This window comes from Camelus dromedarius, chromosome 2 (assembly GCF_036321535.1).
Source record: "Camelus dromedarius isolate mCamDro1 chromosome 2, mCamDro1.pat, whole genome shotgun sequence".
In the NCBI taxonomy this organism is placed as follows: domain Eukaryota; kingdom Metazoa; phylum Chordata; class Mammalia; order Artiodactyla; family Camelidae; genus Camelus; species Camelus dromedarius.
Genome location: NC_087437.1, coordinates 65,156,088 through 65,182,496, shown reverse-complemented (window position 1 = coordinate 65,182,496; position 26,409 = coordinate 65,156,088). Strand labels below are relative to the sequence as shown.

Sequence of the window (26,409 nt, the reverse complement as noted above, 5' to 3'; positions counted from 1 at the left end):
AAGGTAAAAAGGTCCCTTCTTTTCTGAATGACATAAACCCATTATGAAATAATCCTGCTTTGCTAAGAGGGGATTTGGATTACAGTCAAAATATTTTCAAAAAGGTAGAGCTGAAACTTAGAAACTAAAATAAATTTTTATTACAAGGTCACTATGTGGAAAAGACGCAGAAATTTTCTAATACACTTCCTTTGATATTTGTGAAAAATGAGAGAGAATAAGGAAGGAGTGTAAGAGTAAGAAGGCGCACACAAAAAATAACAATCTTCCATAAAAAGCTTCAAGCTGCCATTTTTGGGGGAAAGATGGACACGTGGTTAAGGCGTGGAGAGACCCTCAATGGAGAACTGGGGCTAAGGAACAAACCTGCTGACTTAATAGAACTCAGCCATAAAAAGGCTATACCTCAGTTATCCCTGACGTAAGAGAGCACAGAAGAGAGAGCAGAATAAGCAAGCCAGTAGCTACAAGAGGAAGAGAAAGGTTCTTCTGATGAGCCAACCTCAGGGCAACAGAAGCCTGAACAAAATGCTCCAGCTTTTTAGTATTTGGAAGGCTCATTTCTCCCAAGTATTTCAAGGGCAAAAGACAGGGAGTCTTAAAGATACTCAGCTAAAGAAACTGGCTCTAAAGCCAGTGAATCAAATCTGTGTCCTCATTTCCTTCTAAAAGTGAAAATGTCTTCCTTTCTGTCTTGTAATTTACTCACATTCACTTGATACATAATCTTTCTTTTCTTCAAAACTGCTCAAATGTGGAAAGTAAAAATGTACAAAGTGAAAATATGGTAAAGAGAGAAAGGCTAAGAAAAAGATGGAAAGAGAGAAAATTAGGGGAAAAAAAATCAACAGACCGGAAATCATTTTTTCTCCCTCTTTTTCTCTTCCTTAAGTGCCTACTTCATAAGGAAAGTATCCTTTCAGAATGTCCTTTGAGGAAATTTAAAGAGGAACAAGTGTATGTTCAGGTATAACTGAAAAATTGTGCTCTACACTGGAATTTGACACAACATTGTAAAATGACTATAACTCAAAAAAAAAAGAGGAACAAGTTGCTACAGAAAATAAGCCTTTAGAGCTTTGCAGCTCGTCGTTGGTTTAACTAGCAACCAGACACTTAGTACTTCTGAGGTTCCGAGTGACTGGAGGTAATACGGGAGACATCAAGGTAATACTTCCGTGTGCTCCCAATCACCTTTGGAGGACCTAAAATTCAACGGTCAGGATTAATGTGCACCTGGAGGAAGACATACCAAGAGCCTGATTTCTCGATGATGAATTGAGATTCTAAAAAGAATTTGAAAAATAGCTGGGGCAGCTATTCCCTGGACAGGAAGGGTGGGGAAGATCAGGTTGAAATGAAGCAATTTATCTTTCTTCTGGAGGTTCAATTCCAGAAAGAAGAAAGAGAAGAAATTTAAATTCCTAGAGAGCAAAAATTCAGTTTTTTACCTTCTCAGTAGTCATCCTTTGATTAAAAAAAATGTGTTATTGTATTATCTGGGAAAGCTGCCAACTCCATGGAATAACTTTGATATATTTTCACTTATAAGAAAGTCCATAAAGATGTTAGTATGGAAATCTTTTGAATGTAATTTCACTCCATAAAATTTAAATGACAAAATTCTAAAAAGTTTTGCTCTATAAACTTTGCTTAAGGTTTATTTTGAAATATCATATTAGTAAAGTGCATGGCATCTAGGATCTCTGAAGGAACAAACTGCTTGCGTGTGCACATTAAGGGCTCTCTTAGGGACATCACAATACTAGTCTTGCTATACTGTTATCTGTCATCACAGAAGCCCCTTTATAGGCTGGGTAGGAATCTAGCCTCCACCTCATACTCTCTTTATTCACTTGCCTATTTTTGTCCTGCAGCAGCAGATGAGACAAAGCAGGTGCTGTTTCAGCAGCAGCAGAGTTTTCTAACATGGGGATTCCCTCTTTAGTACCAAACTTTGAAAGCTTTGGGTTTGACTTTATTAAATAGGTGACATACATCATCTTAAGCTAAAGTAATAAAGTCCCCAAGAATGGGGTTGCAACAGTAGGACCTGTTTTTATATATTGTTAACCACTTATTCTTTACCTTTTTCTCTTTGGATCAAGTTTGTTTGAAACATTAAATTTAAAAACCAACCAGAATTACTGTTCCTATCATAATTTTTTTCTGCTCTAATAGAACCATATAGCACTGTTATTCATCTTTAAAAGAAAAGGGCTTGGATTTCTGGATCCACACAAGATGGAGTAGATGTATTTCTCCTTATTATTGCCACTAAATATAGATAAAAACCCTGGGTATTATATGTAAAAATGAACATAAGATAACTTAGGAAGACGGAGAAGAAGGTGGAGAAGCAGGGGACCCTGGGACTTGAGGAATCACATGGAGGTGAATTCACTGGTTTTTCTTTTTGAATTCTATATATCCCAAACTGGAGAAAGGAGGATCCAACAACCTAGAGCACCAAAGAGTGCTAAGAAAAGTTTGCTCCCTTTTGCCCAAGGACCAGAAAGGGGCAGACTAGAGACAGAAACATTAATGACAATAACCACCCTACTCCAGGAGACCACCATGGAAAAACTACAGTACTTCCCCACCCCCACTAACAAAATCCTAGCGGGCAGACTAGGTTCATCCTTGCCTGGAGGTAACTAGGTGCCCCTCACCCTCCCTGCTGGGTGGGGGCAGAAGGGGCCAAGGCTGTACCCTACACCGTCAACAGCACCCAGCAGTGAAGAGCTGCCTCTCTGACCAGCCCCACTTTCACCCTCACTGTGCTGTCAATGGAGACAACACGTGGAGCCTGCGCATCCACCCCGACCCATAACAAAGGAGAACGTTCCTTTCTGTCCCTGCAGAGGTGGTAACAGAAGAGGTCAGGAGGGAAGTTTGGACTTTGGGCGCTAGCCAGTGGTAAAAAGGTGCCCCTCCTCAACCGCCCTCTTGTAGTGTCAGTGGAGACTCAGTGGGGAGCCTGGACTTTCACCACTGCTCAGTGATAATCAGGTGCCCCTCTCCACACCCCTCAGTGGTATCAATGGAGGCCATGTGCGGAGCTTAGGCTTCTACTCTCATCTAACAGTCACGCGGCACTGCTCCCCACTAACTGCAGTGTCAGTGGAGCACAAGTGGGGATCCCGAACTTCCACTTCTTTCTGGCAGTATCAGGAGAAAAGAGAAAAATAATCAATAAACTGGTTTCATCAAAATTTAAAAAAACTTCTCAATGGAAGGAGGAAAAAAATAAAATGCAGACTGGGAGAAAGTATTTGCAAGCCACATATCTTACAAAGAGCCTGTATCTGGAATATATAAAGAACTCTCAAAACTCAACAGTAAAAATTAACAACCCAATTAGGAAATGGACAAAACAAATGAACAAATACTTTGTCAAAAAGGATATATGGATGTCAAATAAGCACATAAAAATGTTCACTATTAGTAGCCATTATGCAAATTAAAACCACAACGGAACAGCACAGCATACCTATTAAAATCTAAAATATAGTAACAATATTGAATGCTGATGAGGATGCAGCATTTGATATTGAAACTGGATCACTCGTATACTGCTGGTAGGAATGAAAAATGATATAGTCATTCTGGAATATAGTTTTGCAATTCCTTAAAAAAACTAAACATAAACTTACAATACAACCTAGCATTTGTACTCCTGGGCAATTAATTATCCCAGAGAAATTAAAACTTACTGTCCACATAAACACCTATACATAAATGTTTATAGTGGCTTTATTTATAATAACTAAAAATTAGAAACAACACTTAGGTCCTTCAATGGGTGAATGGTTAAAGCGGTACATTCATACCATGAATCCTATTCATCAACAAAAAAAATGAAGTATTGATACAATGATGGTGATGGATGTCAAGGGTATTATGCATGAGTAAAGTTAATTTCAAAATGTTGCTTATTTAAAAAAAATTCCTAGAATGGCAAAATTATAGAGACGGAGAACAGATTAGTGGTTGCCAGAAGTTAGGGATAAGGGGAGGGGAAGAGGGTGACTATAAACTAGGAGCACAAGGACATATTTGTGATGATGGAGCAGCTGTATATCTGGTTGTAGTGGTGGTTACATGAGGCTGCACATATGATAAAGTTGCACAGAACAATACACATACCTGAGTGAATGTAAACTGGTGAAACCTGCATAAGATCTTTGAATCCTACCAATGTCAAGGTCCTGGTTTTAAAATTGTACCACAGTGATGTAAGATGTTACCATTAGAGGAAGCTAGATGAAGGGTATGTGAAAGCTCTCTGTACTGTTTTTGCAACTTCCTACAAATCTATAATTATTCCATAATTTTTAAAAAACAAAAAGAAGAAAGTTAAAAAGCAGGGATTACCATACCTGAGCTGATGCAGCTCATTCTGCCAGGAGAGGTTTTCCTGCCTGAGCTCTTCTTGCATTATCTGAAATGTTTTTGTTTTATCTTGATACTCCTGAAGTTGAGCCTTCAATGGACGTAGCTCAGTGATTTCTTGATTAATCTGTAAGTACTGCTGCTGCAGATTCTTCAGTTCCTTCAGCTTTAACCAAAAGGAAAGTAGAAGGTTGATTCACCACATTTCCTTCACCTAGCTGTAAGTCATCAGCAGTTCCCTACTAAGTCAGTCAACACCACAACGGACTTCCAGCACCAGACAGTCCAGTGACATCCCTGCAGCACGAAATCTCCAAAATGGTGAAATACATGCAGCCAGGCTGGTGGGAATCTCCCCATGGAGTGGCCATCAAGGCTGCAGAGCCTGACCACTTCTGCAACTTCTATCCCAGCCCCCTGGCCCTAAGTCCTAAGTTGACTCTAGATCTATAACTCTGAGATGGGATAGACTTACAGCTTCTTGGTGGGTGATAGCTCCCTAGAACAAGAAGTGTAAAGATAGAATGACTTTGTTTAGTCATGTGCCCTGGCGAGGCTTCTAAACTTTCCTACATGGATACCAACCTTAATTCTAGCTTAGCTGATGTTGATTATAAAGACTATCATACATCCAAAGACTTAAGAGAGAATATTGGAAGTTAGAAACATAGCAGAGATAAAAAATTATAAAGAAAAATTCATTATGAAAAAATTTCAAAGAACAAAACTATCACCACTATTCTTGAGAGAGAAATTAAAAACATATAACCATGAGACAAAAAAAAAATCCTTAGAAATCAGGAACATGAGAGAAAAATGAAAATTCAATATAGGATTCTTAAATGAAGGTGAGAAAATCTCCCCAAAGTATAGCAAAAAAAATAAAAAATCTATGTATACTTTATAGCCAGCCCTCAGTATATGCAGTTCCTTTGTTTCTGTGGTTCTACATTCAGGGAGTCAGCCAATCCCTGATGGTGTAGTACTGTAGTATTTACTAGACAGAGGAAAATATCCATGTATAAGTGAACCCACGGATTTAAAGCCATGTTGCTCAAGGTCCAACTGTATTTCTAGAGAGGTAGATGAGAGATGAGGGAGGGAAGGAGACAGAGACAAAGACAGATCACGTAAAAAGGATCAAGGATCAGAAAAGCTCTAGACTCCTGAACCACAATGAAAGCTAAAAGGGAACAGAGCAATGTCTTAACAATTTTGAAGGGAAATTATTTTCAGCCTATAATTCTATACCCGGAGTACCAATTAGGTATGAGATGAAAAGACATTTTCAATAAATTTACCTCCCCCATATCATTTCTTAGAGAGCTACTAAATGATTTATTCCAATATAATGATGGCACAAAACCAAGACAAGGAAAACATGGAATACAAGACACAGGAGATCTAATACAGGAGAGAAATGAATGGAGATATTCTAGGATGAAAACTGTCCTAGGAATACAGGACAGCTGGTTCATAAAAGAGCAACAAAGAGACTTCAATAGAATTTTCTTCCTGAGGACAAAACAGATAGGAATAAACATCTTGACAGATGTGGATAAACGGCAGTAAATGTGGGCTTACATTATATTAGTATGCCACAAAGAAAACTAAGTACGTAGTGACAACAAAAGCAGTTATTAACTCCAAGAAAAACAAAGATACTGAGGAAAATAAAAGTAACACGTCTCAGGTCTAATAGCTCTTGTCATAGAAATGTAAACATCAAATACTGATTAATCAAACTAAGATTAAATTACACCAGGAGAATAGGGAAGAGGTTGTATACTGACAAAGTGCACATATACTGTGGAAAGTACAGTATAGCATACAAAGAGTGGGTTAAGAGAACTAAACCCTGTTAACGTAAAAGAAAGTTAATAGCTAACACAAAGAATGAAAAGCCAAGATGCACTGTAAGCATGATATTTAGATATTGAAGAAACACCAAAATAATAAAAGGGCTGAAAGCAAATTGCCTCAGAAGGAGAAACAGGGTTGCAAATGCTACTGCTTGTTTTTCTCATCAAACATTGTAAGATGTAGTGACTTGTTAAATATGTATGTATAGCTTTATTTTTTAACCAAAAACTAAAATGAAACCATATTTTTATTTTGTTTTAAAGCAAACATATATTCTTTATGCAATCCACTCATTCCTCTAGTCCAGATACTCTAAATGTTATCCTTGGAATCGAAGATCATCAGAAAGCTGTGTGCCTGGGACTGCATTTTAGTCACTTGTAGAGGTACTTTTTTAGTGAATTACACAAAATTCTTTCCCTACGTGCTTACATTAAGGAACAGCTAAATAAAATCCCTATAGAACAAAGCTATATTTATTGCAGAGAAGTAAAGAATGTTTCACAACTTCATAGTGTACTCTCTATGGAAACACAGAAGAAACTTCTTGCAGGCCTCAATACTTAAAGAATAACTATTCTTATCTGTTCCAAGTAGTTTCCCCTTTTTCCTTTTCTGTAAAATATGGATACTGCAATTTATGCACATAGTTTTGCAATCTCCCACTTCTGATGACTGCCAGAGCTCAGAGCAAAATTAGTGGTCCATCTTTCTAATAGGATATTATGATATCTCCTTGGGACACTGAACTTACTCCTGGTTTAATCTTTTTGTCTTCCTTCCCAATTCCTTGTATTATCTTACCTTGAAAAATTGTTCATATCTTTATATGCTACCTCAAATCATTTTGAGAATGAAGTGAGTACAGATAAACAAAAAGGTACCTCTTGAGATTTGCTCTCCAGCCGTTAGGCAGGAATTACCTAAGTGATTCACTGGATTATGGGAGAGTCCTAAGAAAGTTTGGACAGATATTAAAACTCTGGAATGTTTTCAGAATTGTTTGTTACACACTAGTAGAATACCCTAGGCTAATTCCTTGCCACTCAGACCCTCATGTGTTATTTGGGAAACTCCCCCTTGACTAAGTAAAGAAGAGAACCAAAGTAACCTAAACTCCTTTCACATCCAGCTCATCTCTGGGGTGGTCCTGAGGGAAGTGTAGTATAAGCAGAGGTGACAAACTGATGGCCTAGGCTGAATATTTAAACTGATAGTGATTGAAGTAAGTTATTGCATATGCAGCCAGTGACTGAGAGACCAGAAACATCAACGCTCATGAGACAGACTGAGAACAAGGTATGTGGAAAAGGAAAGAGTTGATGGACAGTTAGTAATACATTCAGTTAGCATGCAGAAGGGCCTCAGCAGACTGTAGCAGACCCTGTATGCAATATTGCTGAGGCAGACTGTCGGGCCTTCACATGATTTACACCCTTGCCTAGGCTTTATGATTTACTCATGGCAGATGTAAAAGCCTCAGTCTCAAAAGTTCCTATAATCCCTATATAACAATTTTACAAAATGGAGAACACAGTGTTCTCAATAACAAGCACACATACAGAGAATGCCCATCAATTGTTTATCTACCATATAATTAACTACCCTTATGCTAAAAACCATGCGAAGTATGAACAAGTAGGAGATATGACACTTACTTACCAGAAGTTTGCAATTTAATTGGGGAAATAAAAAACAATGGTATAGAAATTAAACACACACACCCCCATACACATCAAGGCAATATGGGACAATGAAAAGAGAAGCACTAGGGAAGCACAAACAGAAGGTAATGGACAATCAAGTGACCCAGAAATGTAACCAGAGGATTTATGCTCTGGGGCGACCTTTGAAGAGTGGGAAATATTTGCCCAAAAAAGGAAAATGGAGAGGACATTTTGGTTGAGAGATTAGTAATGTGGGTAAGCAGGAAGTACTGGATATGACTACTGCAGAGTGAGTAGATCAGTTTGGCTGAAATGAAGACTATGAGGAGGAAAGCAGTAAAAGGGAAGGCTGGAAAGAGGCAAATACAAATTATAGGGTCTTAAAAACCAGACTAAGAGGTTTCAATTCTAAACCTGCTCTAAAGCTAGAACAATTTTTAAAGGTTATTGAACAGTGCAGTACTAAAGTCATTTCAGAAAGTCTATTCAGAAATGATATATACAATGTATTGAAGGGGTAACAAACTGGGAGCAGCAGTATTACAAGGGTAAGGTGTTAGGAACTTATCCTAAGATGTTGAGGATGGAAAGAAAAAAGAAATATTTGAGGCACATTGCAAATAAAGAAATGACAGACCTTGATGATTAAATGAAATAAAATTACGAGCCTTAGGGAACAGAAGAACATTACTATGATTTATATAGAAATAAAATGCTGGCTTGGCTTATAAATATCCTGCAAACAAAAATGTAAAACAGCAGTTGAGAGACAAAGTTTAGTCCCTAGTGTTTACAACAGATAAGAATAGTAAAGCAATTCACTGAATGAAACATAGCTAATTCAGAATCTATCCTAACAGTGTTCAGGAAAAAGAGTTCGACTTAGAAGATAATCATCACCTGGGTGCTATAAATTAGAGCTTTGAGGTATACACTGTCCGATAAAAGTCTTTTGCACTTGCATTCTGAAAGTGATGACAAAAGGTTAAGCTCCTGGGACAAAGTTAGCTAAGTTTAAACTATTTTAAAAATATAAACAAATATGCCTACATTGCATTGATGTCAAAACCACAGCTGAAATGGGGGACTTTGTTCAGATTATAAAAGGAAAAAGACTCTATAAATATTCAATATTAAATGTAACATGAATGAACACATTACCTACAAAGAAAAAGAAAATTTTGCATAAGATTTTACAGTTAGGAAGAATGATCTTATCCCTTAAGGTTAATCTTCAAAACTAGAATTTTCATATTCTAGATTTAAAAATAGAAAATCGAGCCTTTGAAGCTCAATTTATTTCCTATTTGGGCTTAAGTACATGCCCTTGACAGAGTTAAGAGATCGTCATTAAAGTGAAGAGAGTAACGTCACAAAGTAGAATCCCCTGACAACCTGGCTGAGTGCGTATATATAGTTTCAGCTTTTGCCTCTAAATCTTGATGACCTAGATGTTTTCAGGAAAAAAAGACCTGGAGTAAAGTCTGGATTCTAATAGAAGCAGCACAATTTTAGCATGAAAGATCTCCTTATCCTTCTCTCAGATTAAAGAAAAGTTGGGTAATTAAAGGGAAGTGGATAAATGGTTCAATCTGCAAATAAAGCTTTACTATAGTCATTTATACTTTTTTTTTTGACAAATTAGGGCTGAGTTATACATAAATACGAGATAAGCTGAGTCTTCTTTACCCTTAATTCTACCAGATTTTGCTAAACTGTCACCTAAGAAGGGACTAAGTGATCCTGAAACTTTCATTCAATTAAACTATTACAAATTCTGCACACATTTATACATGCATGTATAAATTATATAAAAAGTTCTCTATCTCCTACCCCATCTACTTTTATAACCAATGGAGGGTTTTATGCAAAGGAAATCTGTAATTTTTTTAAAACAGCAATGGCAGATTTAAAGTAATTTAAATAATGTTTCTGTTTCTCCAAGATCAAACCTATGGGATATGCCCAGATCATATGTATAAAAATGTGTTTATCCTTTTCTACAAAAATGAAAATCAATTGAAAGAAAGGTTCAAAAACTCTCTAACGAAGATTGGAAAGAGAAAACTAGACACTTACTAGCCGGTCTCTGTCATTTTGGAGTGATGACATAGCTTTTTTTAAACTCTGTACTTCAGCTGGGTTGGTTGCAGGCTGGGCTGCAGACCTCTGCTTCCCTTCCTCTGATTTGCGGAATTTCTCCAGTTCATTCAACAGGCAATCTCTCTCGTTCTGCAGACTGGCCATAGCTTTGGAAAAGGACTGCACTTGATTGTAAGAATCTTCTAGTTGTGAGGACAAGTGAAGCAGCTGCTCATCTTTGGATAGAAGCTGTTGGTTAAGTTTCTCAAGGTGAGGCAAGCTGCTATCCTCAGTGGAGTTCACTGGAAATGCAGCTTTAGCAACAAGAACATCTCTCTCTCTGTTTAAAAGGCCCTGTGCTTCTCGCAGCTGTGCCAACTCCTTCAGACTGGAGTCGTGTTTCCTTCTCAGTTCATCAAGCTCCTCATGGGCATGATCTCTACTATTCTGTAGGGAACTCATAGACCTTCCAAAAGACTGGATTTGTGCTGTGAGATCTTTATTTTCTTTGGTGACCATGAGTAATTTCTGTTCCATCTCCACCAGATCTCTTGCTAGCTCTGCCACTCTCTCTTCTGCTGTTTCAGTTTCATTTCGCATTATCCCTGCATCATGATGGAGGTGCTTTAATTCTTTCTTTAGTTTATCTTCAATTTCACCTACCTTCTTGGCAGCATCCTTCTGAACATGAACCAGTTCCTCTTCCAGTTCTGTAATTCTCTTCTGAGAGGAGGAAAGGGTAGTAGTTAACTTCTGTACCTCTTCTTCTTTAACTTTCAATTGGGCCTGAAATATTCCTAAAGTACCCTCTTCTTGCAAGGCTGTCAATTGTTTCTTTAGTTGGGATATAGACCCTTTCAAGTTCTCAATCTCTTTTGATAAACCTTGTTTCTCCTCCTGTAGGACAAGAGAGGACCTCTGAAGATCCTCCTTTGCTTCTTCAGACTCCTTGAGCTTTTCTTCTAATTTAGCATATTCACTTTTCAGCTCCTTAGTTTGCTGAAGTTGAGCTTCAAGGAGCTGCTTTTGCTGACAATCTTTTCTGGATATAACTTGGTTCAGGTCCTCTCTGTATTGGATCAGCTCTGCATCTAGCTTGGCATTCTCAGAATTGAGATCATCCATATGACTTCTTAAGCTTCGAATTTCTTCCTTAAGCCTATTATTCTCAGTAGCAGCATCTTGGATGAGTTGGTCTTTCTCCAAGATCACGGAGAGGTGTCGCTCTTCCAGCTTTTGGTAGTCACCTACTATGCGGTCTCGGTCATCCTGGAGAGAAGACATGGACTTAACGAAGGAACTCAACTGAGCCTTCTGCTGCATGTTCTCTTTTTTCATGTTTTTCAGTGTTTCCATAAGCTGATTGGTTTTGTCAACAGCTTTTTTGTTCTCCTCTTCTAAGACAGTATTCTCCTCTTCCTCCTGAGACAGCAGATTTTCTAACTCTTTAATTTCTTTATCATGCTGTTGATGTAGTTCAGCAACAGCTACTTGGATTGCCTGCTCCTTGGCAGAAAGCAGGCTTATAATCTTCTGCTCTTTCATGTTTATTTCTTCATGCAGCCTACTGGTCAGTTGTTTGGAGGCCTGAAGATCAGTCTCTAGCTGTTCATAACTGAACTTACAATTTTGGATATCAGCCTCTTGCTGCTTTATGATCCCTTCCAAATTTTCTTTATTTTCCTTATATTTTTCTAAAGAGTTATTTAAATCAGTCGACTGGTCTCTGAGAATCTTAAGTTCAGATTCCAACTTAGCTAATTCATCCTGAGAATTATGGTATAGATGTCGAGTCTCTTCTAGCTGGGACAAAAGTTCTTTGTTTTCCCCCTGTAGAGTATCACAGACCTTCTGTTGAAGCTGGACCTCCGTCTGGGCTTTGGATTCCCAAGTCTGTTTGTCATGTTCAAGCCTGGAAAAACAGGTCATTAATTACAGATTTCAAGGGAAAAGTACTTGCTGTCTAAAGAACACATACTACAACATGTACTCAGATCTGCCAATGAACAAATATTCATAATTGAAGGTGTTCGTCTTTTTAATAGAGATATTAGTTCTACTGAATGCTTTGTACTAAAGGCATATTGCACCTAAGAATTCACATATTTAAATCATAAACTCCAAAGTATCTTGCTAATTTAGTGACAAAGCTTGGGACACTCTGAAAAGTGTCCCAAATTTGGGTTTACTTTGCTTTACACAAGATATTGTCTGGCCTATTAAAAGAATAATCTTGGAATGAGAGACAATGAGGAAAACTCTCTCAGAGCAGAAGGATTCTAATAAAAATGAAAGAATGCAAAGTGTGGGGGACATTGTCAGTTCTCAAGTTTGAAAACTGATGTAAAATTGGAGTTTGAGGAAAATACCTCTAGCAGGTATATGCAGTATGAATTGATGTGGAATGTGGGGAAGAAAAAAGAGGCAATCATTTCAGAGGCTAAGGCAATAATTTGGGGAGTACAATCATTTGTACCATGGTAAAACATTCCGACATGGATAATGGAAATGGAAATGAGAAGGGAGAAATCTATGAGATCTCTCAATAGAAAGATGGGAAGAGAAGCAGATGTGAATTTTTCATCTTAGTACAAGTTGTAACAAAAAGTAATTCGCTGCCCCCTCCAAAAAATGGGGGGGGGGGAGAGTCAGAAGTGAGAGAGAATATATCTTCTGGGGAAATTTAAACCAACATTAGTTCCATAATACTAAAGGGAATAGAAATAGTTTAAATAGAGACTTCTTTTGCCTTCAATTACTTTGGAAGTGTAAACAATAAGTTTCATTTACCTAGAAATGTTGATCTTCAATTCCTCCATGTGGATGGACATCTGTCTAAGCTGATCCTTTAGAACACTGCAATTCTCCTCTTTAAGTCGAATTTCTTCTTCTTTGGTTTGAATAGCATCACTGAACTTCCTCTCCCATTTCTTGGCTTCATCTATCACCCTGTCCCGATCGTCCTGGAGGGAAGACATGCTCTTAGTGAAAGCTGCAAGCTGGGCCACAGTACTATCCAAGTTTTCCTGAAGTTGCTTAACTTCCCTGTCTTTCTTGTTCAAAGTAAACTGAATCTCTCCAAATGTCTCTTCTAAGTGGACTTTTTCTCTACTCAAAGCATCCAGTTTCTCTTGCATATTCTTCTTCTCTTTCAGGTGTTTCTCTTCTACCTGCTCCAGTCTCCGCTCAAGATCTTCATCTTTTTGTTTCATTTGGCTTTTAACTGATTCTTTATTTGACTGAAGCTCCTTTTTCAACTTGAGATTGTCTGCTAGGACCCTTGCTGCTTCACTTTGAGTATCATCGAGCAGTACTTTGAAGCTAGCTAATTCTGTTTCTGCCTTCTTGCGCTGCTCATTGGTTTGAGCCAGGTTTTCTTTGGTTATTTCTAAATCTTTTTGGGACTCAGTCTGAACAAATTCTAGGGCCTTAACAGTTCTCTCCAGAGCACTTATTTTCTCTTGGTACCTGATGCAATCCTTCTGCAGCTGCTTTACCTCTTGCTGTTTTTCCTTTAACAGCTCCTGAAGTTCCTTTGCATGGCTCTTATTGCCAGGCCCTTTCTGAGCACCTTGTATTTTCTCCATATATTCCTTTCGTATTTCTGATTCCACCTTAGTTTTCTCCTTGACTAACTGCTGCTTTTCTTCTTCCAATTCACTCACACACTTTTTAAGGTTCTGCATTTCAGATTCTAGAAGCTCATTTTTTATTTGGGCATCTGTAACATCCTGATAATAATTCCCAATGCTTCCATTAAGTTCTGCTAATTGATTCATAAGCCTTTCTTCCAAATCATCTTTCTCTTCTTCTGCTGTCTGCTTTAGCTTGGTAACTCTGGCAAGTTCTTCTTGGATTTGCTCATTTAACAGGTTCATTTTGTTTACTTCTTCCTGAAGCATTTTTAGTTCATCATCCTTTGCTGCTTTCTGACTCAATAAAGCATCTCTCTCATTTTCTAAAGTTTGGCTAAATTCCCTGTCTTTCTGCTTCTCCTCCTCTAATTCAGTAATTCTTTCTTTGAGCTGATCAATCTGCTGTAAGTAGTTATTAATTTCATCATGTAAGCTGACATTCTCACGTATATCAAGCCTGGCACTGTTCTCTGACAGAACGGATTCTGAATTTTCAGGCCTTGTGCTCATACTTGGAGAGTCTTGCTTACTAGCCTCACCTGGAACAGATCGGGTTGCCTCTTCAGTGACGTCCATTTGGTTATCATGTTTCTCGGTGGCCTCTAGGCTAGCTTTTTGGGACACAATACCTTCTATCTGATGTTTTAAATCTTGAACCTCTTCAATTAAAGAGTTCTTCTCAGTTGTTAAAGCCTCAAACTCCTTAGAAAGAGTTTTATACTCTGTTTTGACCCTTTCTAGTTCCTCCTTCAGGTCAGAATTGGAAGAAAGAAGTGCTTCCATACTATCTTTAGATGTACCTCCTGCAGGGTTCACCTCTGCTCTAAGCCGGTCATTCTCTTCTTCCAACTCTAGGATTTTCTGCTGTTTAGATTTAGCAAACTTTCTCATCTTTTCTTTCATCTCCTCCATTTCCTGTTCAGCTTCCTGCAACTGTTTTTCTGTCTCCTTCTTGTTTGCTTCTGTGCTTCTTAACTTGCCATACAGTTCTTGCTTCTCTTGCCTCACTGTTTCCACCACATGCTGAATCCTTTCCGCCTCGTTACTAATATTCTCATAGGACTGCAGAAGAATTTCATATTCTTTCTGTAACTCCTTGTGTTTCTCTTGCCACTCAGTGTTTTCTGCAATCTTAGAACACTTCAAAGACTCAAGTTCCTTCACTAAGTTTTCCTTGTCTTCAGTAAGACCCTCTAGAGCTAATTTCAGACTTTCACAAGAACCATTCAGACTTTGATTTTCCATTAAAGATCTGTCCACTTCTGTAATGAGTTTGTCTCTTTCCTCCTGAAGAAGAGCTAACTTTCCTAAGAATACATCCTTTTCTTTATTTTGAGCAGAAACTTGGTTTTCCACATCTGCCAGAGACTTAGTGAGATGTTCAATAGTATTTCTGGCCAAAGACAACTCCTCCTGGAGGCTTTTGTTTTCTTTTAGTGCTTCTTTTCGAGAAATAAGAGCAGCTTGCAATTTCCTCTGTATTTGTTGCTTTGCTTTACTTTCTTCTTCAGTCTCTTCTGGTTTTTGCTTCATTTCGCAGAGCTCCACCTGTAAATGCTTTATCTTCTCATCATGTTCTTTAGCTTGCATTTCCAGCTGCATGTGCAGAGCTTTCATTAAATCCTCTTGCTCTGTTCTCTCTGTCTGTACTTTAGTAAGGGCTGCTGCTTTCTCGCTCAGCTGTCCAGAAAGGTATGTAACTTCTTCTTCCTTTTTGCTTATGAGTTTTCGCAGTTTGTCCAGTTCAGGCTGTAATTCTCTTAAATGTTCCAGCCCAGCGATTTCTAGTTGACTGCTTTCCAGTTTCTGCCTTAGGCTTTCTGCATGGGCTTCAGCTTCATGGGACGCTGTCTTGAGACTCTGGATTTCAAAATCCTGTTTATTTATCTGCTCTTGTAACTGAAACACCTCTTCTGATTTTTCAGTCAGCTCACTTGTCGTAGAGCTGAGTTTCAATTCTAACTGTTCTTTCTCAGCCTCTGTTTCTTCCAGCTGGGTCTTAATTTGGGCAATAGCCGCATTGCCCTGCAGAGCACTTGTATCTCCAGAATGGGAGGGCCAGTCTGGGCACAAGTCAGACTCTGAAAAAGGCTGAGCAGGTTGCTGCTCTGTAGCTTTGGATAAAGGTTCTTCTAAACCTTGGGTAGGAGAGCCTGGTTCCTGCTGGCCACTGCTTGGGAATTTTCTGTCCATAGACTCCTTTACTTGACTCTGGAGTTGCCTTAGTTGGTCCCCAATGTTCTCATTTTCCTTGCTTTGCTCATCAAACTGTTCTTGCAAGCGATTATATTCATCTTTCTGTTGCTTTAGCTCCTCCCTCAGATGTCTTTCTTTCGCCTGTGCCTTTTTTAGAATCACCTTGCGAGAGGTTAATACTTCCTGTAGCTTCTTTTGAAGTTGTTCCTTTTCTTTTTCAAGGTCTAATATTTTTCCTTCCAGTTCCGGTTTCCAGTGTTCACCACTACCTGAACCATGTGGACTGATGGCCACTGCTTCTTTTATAGGTGCTGCCGAGTCACCATCACCTGCATCCTTAGTATCTGTGGTTAACTTTTGGATAACTGCTTGGTTTTCAATGATTTCTGCTTGGAGCAAATCTATTTGGTTTGTCTTCTCTTGCAAGTTCTGATTCATCTGTTTGACCACAGCCTGTAACTGTTCTTCAGCTGCTGCCTTTTCCTCCAAATCCTTCCTTACACGCTCTAGTTCCACTTCCTTCTCAAATACTGTCTGTTTCAAAGACATTTCCATTTCTTGGCAGTGAGAAGTCACACATTTTTCTAAGTCTTCTTTGCTTTCTTTATCTTCCTCCATTTCCTTCCTCTCACTCTCATGGAGGGGAATCTCTTTCCTGGGTTCGTCTTTCACTTTGGCCAATTCCTCCTCTAATTTGCTGACTTGCTGTAGAAGTTCCTTTCTGTTAATAAGAGCTGCCTGGAGTTTTCTCTTTCTCTGCTCGCTTTCTTTCTTTACAAGGTCTAATTCACGCTGAAGTTCTTCTTTACTTATTAGCCCTGCTGGATTCAACTCATCATAATTCTGTTTGATGCCAGAAACAATTTCTTTATCTTCTTCCACCTGCTCTTTTTTGGCCTCTTCAGCTCTGGATAATAAATTCAGCTGTTCTTTAAGGGTTTTAATTTCAACCCCAAGAGAAAACTTCTCTTCATTAAGCTGGACCATCTTCTCAGTCATACTAAAGCTGATTTCTGTTACTTGCTGATCCTTCTCCTCGATAGCTTGCTGGAGGGTTTCTACATCTTTCTTCTTCTCTAGTAAGAGTTGATCCAGTTTTGCTATTTCAAGTTCCCTCTGTGAAAGAGCCTGTGACAGTTCTTCCATCTTAGTTGAGACGTCCCTCACACGTTCCGCTCCATCAAGCACTTCCCTTTCCTTCTTCTGCAGCTGGCTTTGCAGGCTTTTGATCAAAGTACTCTGCTCGGAAAACTGAACCTGCACATCATCCAGTTCGTTCTGTAAAACTTCAATCTTCACATCTTTAGATTTAGCTTCTATGCTGAGACTGTGGATTTGTTCAGTAAGCAAGCTGCTATGAGCAGTCTGACTCTCATAGTCAAGTCTTCTTTGCCTTTCTGCTTCTGCAAGGTTCACTTCCAGTTGCTGTACCTGAGCCCTGAGTTCTGTTACCACACTAAGTTCCTTCACCTGAGAAAGGAGCTGGTCTCTTTCTTCAGACAAAGCAGTGAGTGCACTATTGGTGTTTTCAGCATTTTTCTTAAACTCTTCAATCATCTGGGTTAGGTTGCCTATTTCCTTAGCTTTTTCATCTAAACTTTTCTCATAGATTTCTTCTGCTTTATGAAAGTTTATCTCAAGCTCCAAAATTTGACCTTTTAGCCTTTCCAGTTCATCCTGGTGACACTGACAAACATCTTGTATGGCAGAAGGGGGTTTATCCTCATCATCCTGCTTTGTTGATTTTAATTCCATTCCAGCATCATTTAAAGATATTTCCTCAGATGCTCTGTGTTGCTGTTTAGTGCTCATCTGCTCTTCTTTTTCAGTTGTTGGAAGACTGCTCTCTTCACCTGGCACTGGGGGTAATGGTTGCCCTGTATCTTCAAGCAATACTGTCATTTCAACTGGAGGTATTCCTTCACACTCTATCTGTTTTGTTTCTTTCTGACCAAGGACTTCAGGGTCACCCTCTGCCCTTTTGCCTTGAAGCTGCAACTTAAGAAATGCAATCTCCTCTTGAGCTTCTTTCATTTCCAACAATAAAATGGATAATTCTTTATGCTTCTGAGAAAATGTGTTCTCTAGGACATCTTGTCCACTTTCCTCAGTGGAACAGCTACTCTTGTTGAGCCCAGCAGTATCAACCACGCTGATCTGTTTTTAAAAAAAAGAAAGAAAAAGCCTCAATCAAATGTTTTATAAGAAATAGCCTAACTGAAAACTGCATTTTCCAAAACCTGAAACTTTTCAGTCCAAACCTTCTTACCATAAAACTGCTAAATACTTTTAAAATCAGTTTTCATCTCTCAAATTAGACCTCTGAGGGCATCTTGTTAATTCTGCAATGAGCTCAAGTCACAATCATAAGACTTAAAGAAACCTGAGACTCATTTTCTAAATATTCTTCACTTTGGAAACTTTTTCTTCAAATTAAAATTCCTCTTTGTTTCTCCTAAGAACTTCTTAAAAATAAAAAGGGAAGCAGGAAATTAAATTTTTATTTCATTCCCATACCAAGAAGGAAGTCATGGGATTCCTTTTCCTAAACTATCTATTGGAGTAGGAAATATTAGATAAGACAGCCATTAACAGACAAGTAAATGATCAAACAAGCAGCTTGAGATAAATTATCAGGATAAAATCATCAAAAGGAAGTTCTGCTGGGACTTGGGTATGATATTATGGACCTGTTCGACAAAATATTAACCAAGTTATTATTACAAAAATTACTGTGTTAGACTGCTCAATTCATATAAATTATTTCTATAATTGTTTTCCTGGGAAACAAAATCAGTGAATCTCATGGTAAATTTAATTAGTGTTTTATTAAATGAGTGTGGGGACGGTGTACACAATAAAATCTCCATCTTTGCCAATAGCTCCTTTTTCTTTCCCCAGAAAAAAATTCCAACTTGATATGCGGAAAAATTCCCCAGGGACTGTCAAATAATGTAGTAGCCAAGAGCAAAGCTCTGCAGCCCAGCTGCCTGAGTTCACACCTTCACATCTGCCATTTACTAGCAGATGCTGGCACATAGTAAGTATTCAGTGAATGTCAGCTATTATCTTGGTATCATTCTCAGCCACTGAGTGAAAAAAAAAACTCACTATTTTAGCAGGGGGAGGATATAACTCAGTCGTAGAGTGCATGCTTAGCATGTGTGAGGTCCTGGGTTCAATCATCAGTACCTCCATATAAATAAATTAAATTAAATTAATAAAATAATAAAAACCTAAATATCACTCCCTCAAAAAATTCATTATTTTAGAATTATGTATTATTTTATGAAAAATTATCTGATCATTTTCCATAAGCATTATATTTAATCATTGAAAATTCTTTGCTCTCTGCATTTCTCACTCTCTCAAATTTCTAAAGCCAAAACTGGACACAATATTTATTTAGCAGAGGAAATGTTCCTTTATAATTTCTTCATGTCATGTTCCTATTTATCCATCCCTACATATATTAAAAATCTGATATAGTTAAGGCATCACTTCTGCCAGAAGACTTCAATGTAACTAGCTCCTTCTCTGTTCTCTCATACCCAAAGTATTCTTACTTCCTCTTTACTGTCATTTTCACTTTACTCACACTCTTCCTTCCCTTAGTCTCATCCTTAGCTGCTCCCTATGCTATCGACAGAGTTTGGCTTGAGTTTTAAATTAAAAAACAAACAAACAAAAAAAACTTATCCCATAATGAGAGGGCAGAGAACTTTGCTATTTTCAGACACTCTAATTACTTTTTCTTCTAGTGCTAGTCTTCTCCTTTTGGCTGGGCTTACACTTTCCTTGGACCTTTTCTACTCACTCTCTTTTATCCCAGGGATTCTCTTAGTCACTCTACCTTTTGCAATTTCTGTGGGGTTTTTTTTCTTCATTGTTTCCTGTTTATTTGTTCTCCCTTCTGGCTGTTTTGTTTTTCTTGTTTTTAACAAGTCCCCATCTTTCTTATCTGTTCTTTTTTGAGCTATCTTGTTTTCACTAGACACTACTGTTAAGCATCTTAAAACATTAAGCACCTCCTTGGCCAAACAAGATTCATAATTTGTCAATAACCATATAATTTTTGTCAATAACCATATAATGCTATAATTTTCAAAATTTAGTTCCCTTTTGACAATTTTATGAACAGAGCAGCAGCAGCCCCATGAAAAAGTACTGAATATAAGAGTGGAAGTTAATTTTATGTGTAAACTTGGCTACCCACCAGTACTCATATACTTGGTCAAACATTATTCCAGATGTTTCTGAAAAGGTATTTCGAGATGAGATTAAGATTTGAATCAGCAGATGGAGTAAAGTACCTTGCTTTCCATAATGTGGGTGGGCCTTATCTAATCAGTTGAAGGCTAGAAGCCAAAACAGGCCTGTCATCCACCAAAAAGAGGAAATTCTGCCTGCAGACTACCTTCAAGCTCAAACTGCAACTCCTCCCTAGGTCTCCACTTTGCAATTTTGGATTAGCCACCTTCCACAATTGCATGAGCCAATTCCTTAAAATAAATTTCTCTATATATACTTCCTATTAGTTCCATTTCTCTGGAGAACTCTAATGCAATAAGCAAGCAGATACTTTTGTTAGGAAGTTATGTTATTCCTCAAGGCCATTTATGAGTCTATCACTGACTTCCTGATTGGAAGAACAATTAAACACAAAACAGCTAATAATAATCTTGAATCAACAGAATATTGAGCAACCATACATTTCTTGTAGTAATTTTTAGGTTATAAAATAAAAAACACCACTCTCTGAAGATACCCTTTTCAATATAATCCAAAGTGAAACTGTGCCAACTGGGGAGGCCTGGGGTAGGTGGAGAACAGAGATTTTATCTAATCTCTTCACCGAGAAACTTTTCTGAGACGGGCAAAGAAGTAGAGATAAATGATAACCCAGTATGAAAAATGGGTTATCAAATCTCAAATAAGTGCTACTGTACTTGCGTTGGTTTAGGACAAATAAAAAATTCCAAATAGTCAGAAACAAATGAGAATAAATGAGAAGAAATAACCATTATGACTCTCTTAAATCTCACTTTCTAGATAATGCAATTCTCTGTCAACATCAGAAAACTGCAGAAATGTTTAGATTTGAAACTACCTCCCCTTGATCTACTACATTCTGATCATTTCAAGAATGCATCACTTACCTCACTGACTTCTCTATCTGCTTCTCCAGCTCTCTTCTGAGCCTCCAGGAAAGTAATCTGAGAGGACAGTTTTTCTGAAAGTCACAAAATCAATATCCTTAGAAGAAAAATGTAGAATATTTGAAAAAACAAAGGTATGATTATGTATGAGGCTATTTGAGATGCATGAAATAACCAAGAAGAAAGAAATAGACAAAATAGTTTGGAGGAGATGAAACACTTATTTTATTAAAATAAAGAAGTGGCAAAAGAAGATGAGAAGATGAGATATAAGATAGAATGTGACAAAGTGTTAATAATTAACCTTAGTGAAGTACAAAAAATAATGGAAGGCTTTAAAGGAAAAAAATGCCAGAATGTGTGATAAGAAGCAGCTATTTCTGTGGCAGAATTTGGGACTTCTAGGGCAATAAATCTGCTTTAATTTATCTACAACCTTTCTGTGTTCATAGTATACATCACACATTAATACAGCATTTAAAATTTCTTCAATGTTCTTTTCATATGTTCATAAGGACATCAAATTTTAGCACTAGAAGGGAGCTATCCAATCTCCTCAATGACCATATGAGGAAACAAAGAAATGACATGACCTACAGTTAGTTCAGAGACCTGGGATCATAATCCAATCTTCTGAGTTCAAACTCGTGTTCTATTACAGGGTGTGTATCTAAAAAGGGTAGTAGCACCTTGGAGGATCAAAAACGTTAAGTATTAATAAGCCTCCAAGAAGTTTGTACTCTTTCTGAGAAGCTAAGACAAATATACTAAAGAAAGAAAAAAAAAGCATGTTTTACACTACATCTAAATGTCTTAACATGACCTATGTGATTTGACTCCACTTATTCTCCAATCTTCTCTTCTCTCACTGCCCCTTTTTTGTTCACTCTAATCCCAAGAACACTGGCCTTCCTTCTGCCTGCAAACGTATCAAATGTATTCATACCTCAGGGTATGGTATGTGCACTGTTCTTCTCTACTTGGAACGCTCTTTGCTCAGCCTCTTTTTGCGTGGCTGTCCCCTTTTCATCATTAAGTGCTCAGAGAGGCCAACCCTGATCACGCTACTGCCGCTTTCTTCTTCCCCCAGGCACACTTGCAGGAACCTGTTTTATTTTTATCCTAATACGAATCACTCACTGAAATTTTCTTATTTATATACATGTTTATGGCCTGTCTTCCCCTCTAACATGTTCAGAGCAGTATCCTCAGCAACTAGATTACTGCCTGGCTCACAGGAAAGGCACCATAGATATTTGCTGAATGAACGAATGAATGAATGAATTCAAGACTATATATAATGTGTTTACACATTTCACAAGATTATTTGAGGAAGGGCACAGTGGTAGAAATGGAAGCGCAAAAGGTGAGTTTAATACAGACTCCTAAAGCAAAGGTAACCTATGAGACTAGATACGAACACTAATACAGAAAACCTTAAGGCCAGGGATCCCTGCAGGAAAGAGCCAAGAGAATGGAACGCATGTGACCTCAAAACCATAAGAGCCACATGAAAGTGAGAGGGACTGCTTGCAAAACTACAAAATAAGCACCACGGATAAGGTCTGAAAGAAGTGGTTTGAGTGGGTTAAATAATGAGCTGAATTTGTGGTGTTCTTTATTAGCAATGGTGGGACTAGACTGAAAAAGGTATATAATCCCTAGTTTATAGCTAAGTAGAACTGTCATAAAATGGTTAGGTTGGAAATATTGGCTGTAAAGTTTAGGAAATTGTACAAACTTTACTTGGTATTCGTTCTCACTCTTAAAGATAAAGCATATTAGTCAGTTACTCCAGGATAAAATAGATCAGTAAAGTGTTATTAACTACCTGTTACTAAAACCATAAGGTCATTGTGAAGCAGGTGATAAGTGAAAGGAGGTATATCTTCATTCTTATTAACTGTTCACCCACAGTCCAATAGAATAAAGTGCTAAATTTAGTTCAATCCAACAAAACTTTATCCAGCAACCACTCATTTGCCAGCTATTATTCTAGTTCTTGGTAAAGGGTGAAGCAAAGATGGAAAAAAAAAAAGGCCCCTGCCTTTGAAGAGCTTATACTTTATCTCTGAAGAGCTTAAAGAATAAAATATAAACATATAACAGATGATCTTAATACAATGTTCAAGGAATGCAAGGATGTTTCAGAAGCCCCAAAATGCATTTAACCCAAGTTGGGGGATGAGGGTCGATTTCCTGAAAAAGACAATACCCTAGTTGAGACCTGAAAGATGAGTAAGAATTAGCCAGCCGAAAGGAAAGGGATAAGGTTTCAAGCAGTATACAGCATGAGCAAAATCCAAAATGGTTTCTACCTTTATTTATACTGATCTCTGTTACTTCATCCCACAAATTTATTACTAGGAAAGTCCTTTCTCTCTTCATTTTGCCTTTTTAGGAATTTATCATTTTATTAAGGTCCATTATTCAAGACTCACTTTTGAGAAGATTTCTTGACTACTCCAAAGTGAATATAACACAGATATCCTGCAGCACTTGTAGCTCATACTGCAAAATGTTATACTTATGTAAACCTTGATATTGTGCTCAAATTGTTTCATGTATATTACTCCTATCTTCAGCAACTACCAGCCCTGCTAAGATCTTTACTATCATAGAATCAGACAATCTACATGTTATACATGTATAGTGATAAAAGTAGGCACTTGTGGGTTAAGAAGACAGAGGATTATGGTTTTCATTTATACGTACCATTCTCAGCTTTCAGCTCCTCCAGCTCTATAGAATTAAGGAGCAAGGCTCCCTTTTCATTCTCTAGTTCTACCACTCTCTTCTGCAAAAAGGCAATACTCTCCTCAGTGACTGCCTAAATTGTAGAAAGACAACAAATTAATGATTCTCCAGTGTAAAACTCTCATACTAATGTCCAGAAAGCTTCTGGCATTTTTGTCTTCTAAAAGTTCTCCAGCCATGAAATACTTTAAAAATACTATCTACTTTATCTCCCTAGGTAACGTTTAAAATAATGCTTCTTATCTGAAAATATAAAGAGAAAATCTTTCATACAAATTTCCAGTTCATTGGGTTTTGAATTTAAGACTGAAGACTGGATTACAAAAAGAGAAATCCCAAGTCTACTGCACATGAAAGAACATTTTCAGAATCCAAAAAATTAAAAGTGCATCCATGAGTTTTGTAAAAGCTTCAAATAATCTAACATATGTGTAATTGAAGTCTCCAAAGGAAGGGAGAGGGTCAGAAAAAATATTTGGCTAACTAATGGTAGAACATTTTCCAAACTGATGAACACTATAACCACAGCAATTTAAAAGGCAAACTCCAAGCACAAGAAACATGAAGAACACTATGCCAGGGCACAACATAACCCAAGTGCTCAAAACCAGAGATAAATCCCAAAAGCAGCCAGAAAAGAAAGAAAAGAAAGAAAGGAAGGAAGGAAGAGAGAGAGAGAGAGAGAGAGAGAGAGAGAGAGAGAAAGAAAGAAAGAAAGAAAGAAAGAAAGAAAGAAAGAAAGAAAGAAAGAAAGAAAGAAAGAAAGGAAGGAAGGAAGGAAGGAAGAAAGAAAGGAAGAGAGAGAGAGAGAGAGAGAGAGAGAAAGAAAGAAAGAAAGAAAGAAAGAAAGAAAGAAAGAAAGAAAGAAAGAAAGAAAGAAAAGACAAGGATGACAGATTTCTTGTCAAAAACAAAATGCAAGAAAAAAGATAGAGTAATAGCCTTAAAGTACTGAAAGAGAAAAAAAAAACTATCGATGTAGCATTCTATAGTCAGCTTTTAAAAGTATCTTTTAGCAACAACAGAAAGATAAAGATGTCTTCAAACATACAAGAGCTATAAGAACCCATCACCAGCAGACGCATGCACTCATGAGAGAGCACACACATACATATTAAAGGAAGGAAGTCCTTCAGGGAGCAGGAAAATGACACTAGATGGAAATATGAAACTGCACCAGAGCTTGGCAAACTTTGGAGGCCTTCCACCTATTTTTGTAAATACAGTTATGGCCTAAAAGCCTAAAATGTTATGATAACTCACAGAGAAAAAAATGTGACAATGAGTGTGTATATGTCGATGAATGACTGAAAAATTGTGCTGAACACTGGAATTTGACACAACATTGTAAAATGATTATAAATCAATAAAAAATGTTAAAAAAAAAAAGCCTAAAATATTTGTCATTGGACCTTTTATAGAAAAAGACTGCCAACTCTTGATCTACCTTAAAGAATGAAAAGCACCAGAAATGATAACTGCAGTGGTAGTTAAGATTTACTTTATTATTTGAATCTCCTTAAAAGATAACTGACTAAACAAAAATAAAAATTTTTGCTTATAACATGTTATATTTTTATATTTTTGTTTATAAGACATTAATAAGTAAAGTAATAATAACATAAATCCCAAGAGTGAAGAAATGTAAGTATATGATTGTAAAAGTTTTATTCTACACATGAATCCACACAGTATTATGTAAAGGTAAACCGTGATAAAAATGCAAACTATAATCCTTAATGCAGTTACTATCTTAACAAAATAAAGAATTATAGCTAATAAGATGAAAAGGGGGAAAAACAGAGTCATAAAAAATACTCAACCAATTTTTTAAAAGGAAGGAAAAGTAAAAAAGTAAGAAACAACAGTTGGAAAAATAGAAAACAAATAGCAAGGTGAGAGACTTTAAAACTGTATCAGTGACAACAGTAATGGAAATGGTCTGAACATTCCAACTGAAAGGCAGAGATTGACAATTTGGATAAGAAGTAGGATCAAATTCTATGCTGCATTTAAGCAATGTGCTTTAAATATAAAGACACAAATAAGTTAAGGAAAAAAGATACACCATGCTAACACTAGTCAAAAGAAAAGTAGAATTGCTATATTAGTATCAGACAAACGTACATCTCAGAGCAAAGAATGTCACCAAGGATAAAGAAGGTCATTTCATAATCAAAATATCTCTAATCAAAATGGCATAAAACCCCTAAAAGTTTGAATCTCCAGTAAGACAGACTGAAAATACATGATGTAAAAACTGACAGAACTATAAATAAATCCACCACTATAATATGAAATTTCAATTCTCCTCTCAATAACTGAGGGAACAAATAGGCAGAAAAGCAGCAAGGATACAGTGCACTTGAATAACTCTTGTCAACCAACCTTACATGATCGACATTTATAGAACATTTCAGCCAACAACAGCAGACTGCACATTATTTCCAAGTACACATGGAACATTTACCAAAATAGGCAATAATCTGGGCCATAAAACAAGTCTCAATCATTTCTAAAAGACTAAAGTCATATAAGGTATGTGCTCTGACCGCAATGGAATTAAAATAAAAATTAATAATAGACTACTAGACATATCCTCAAATATGTGGAAACTAAGTAGCCAAGGGGGCAAAGAAGAAATCAAAAGGGAAA

The 26,409-nt window shown here is 37.3% G+C and overlaps 1 protein-coding gene across 9 annotated transcripts in view; it reads right to left on the bottom strand.

Annotated features, from left to right (window-relative positions):
* Positions 1-26,409, bottom strand: part of GOLGB1 (golgin B1) — a 72,673-nt gene that overhangs the window by 10,830 nt on the left and 35,434 nt on the right. For all 9 annotated transcript variants that reach the window (XM_010981551.3, XM_010981552.3, XM_010981557.3 and 6 more), the window contains 5 exons: positions 23,713-23,827; positions 20,998-21,071; positions 12,798-17,995; positions 10,005-11,919; positions 4,383-4,561 (listed from right to left, as the gene is read on the bottom strand). In XM_010981551.3, the coding sequence (XP_010979853.2) occupies positions 4,383-4,561; positions 10,005-11,919; positions 12,798-17,995; positions 20,998-21,071; positions 23,713-23,827 (7,481 nt within the window). The remainder of the gene's footprint in view (positions 1-4,382; positions 4,562-10,004; positions 11,920-12,797; positions 17,996-20,997; positions 21,072-23,712; positions 23,828-26,409) is intronic.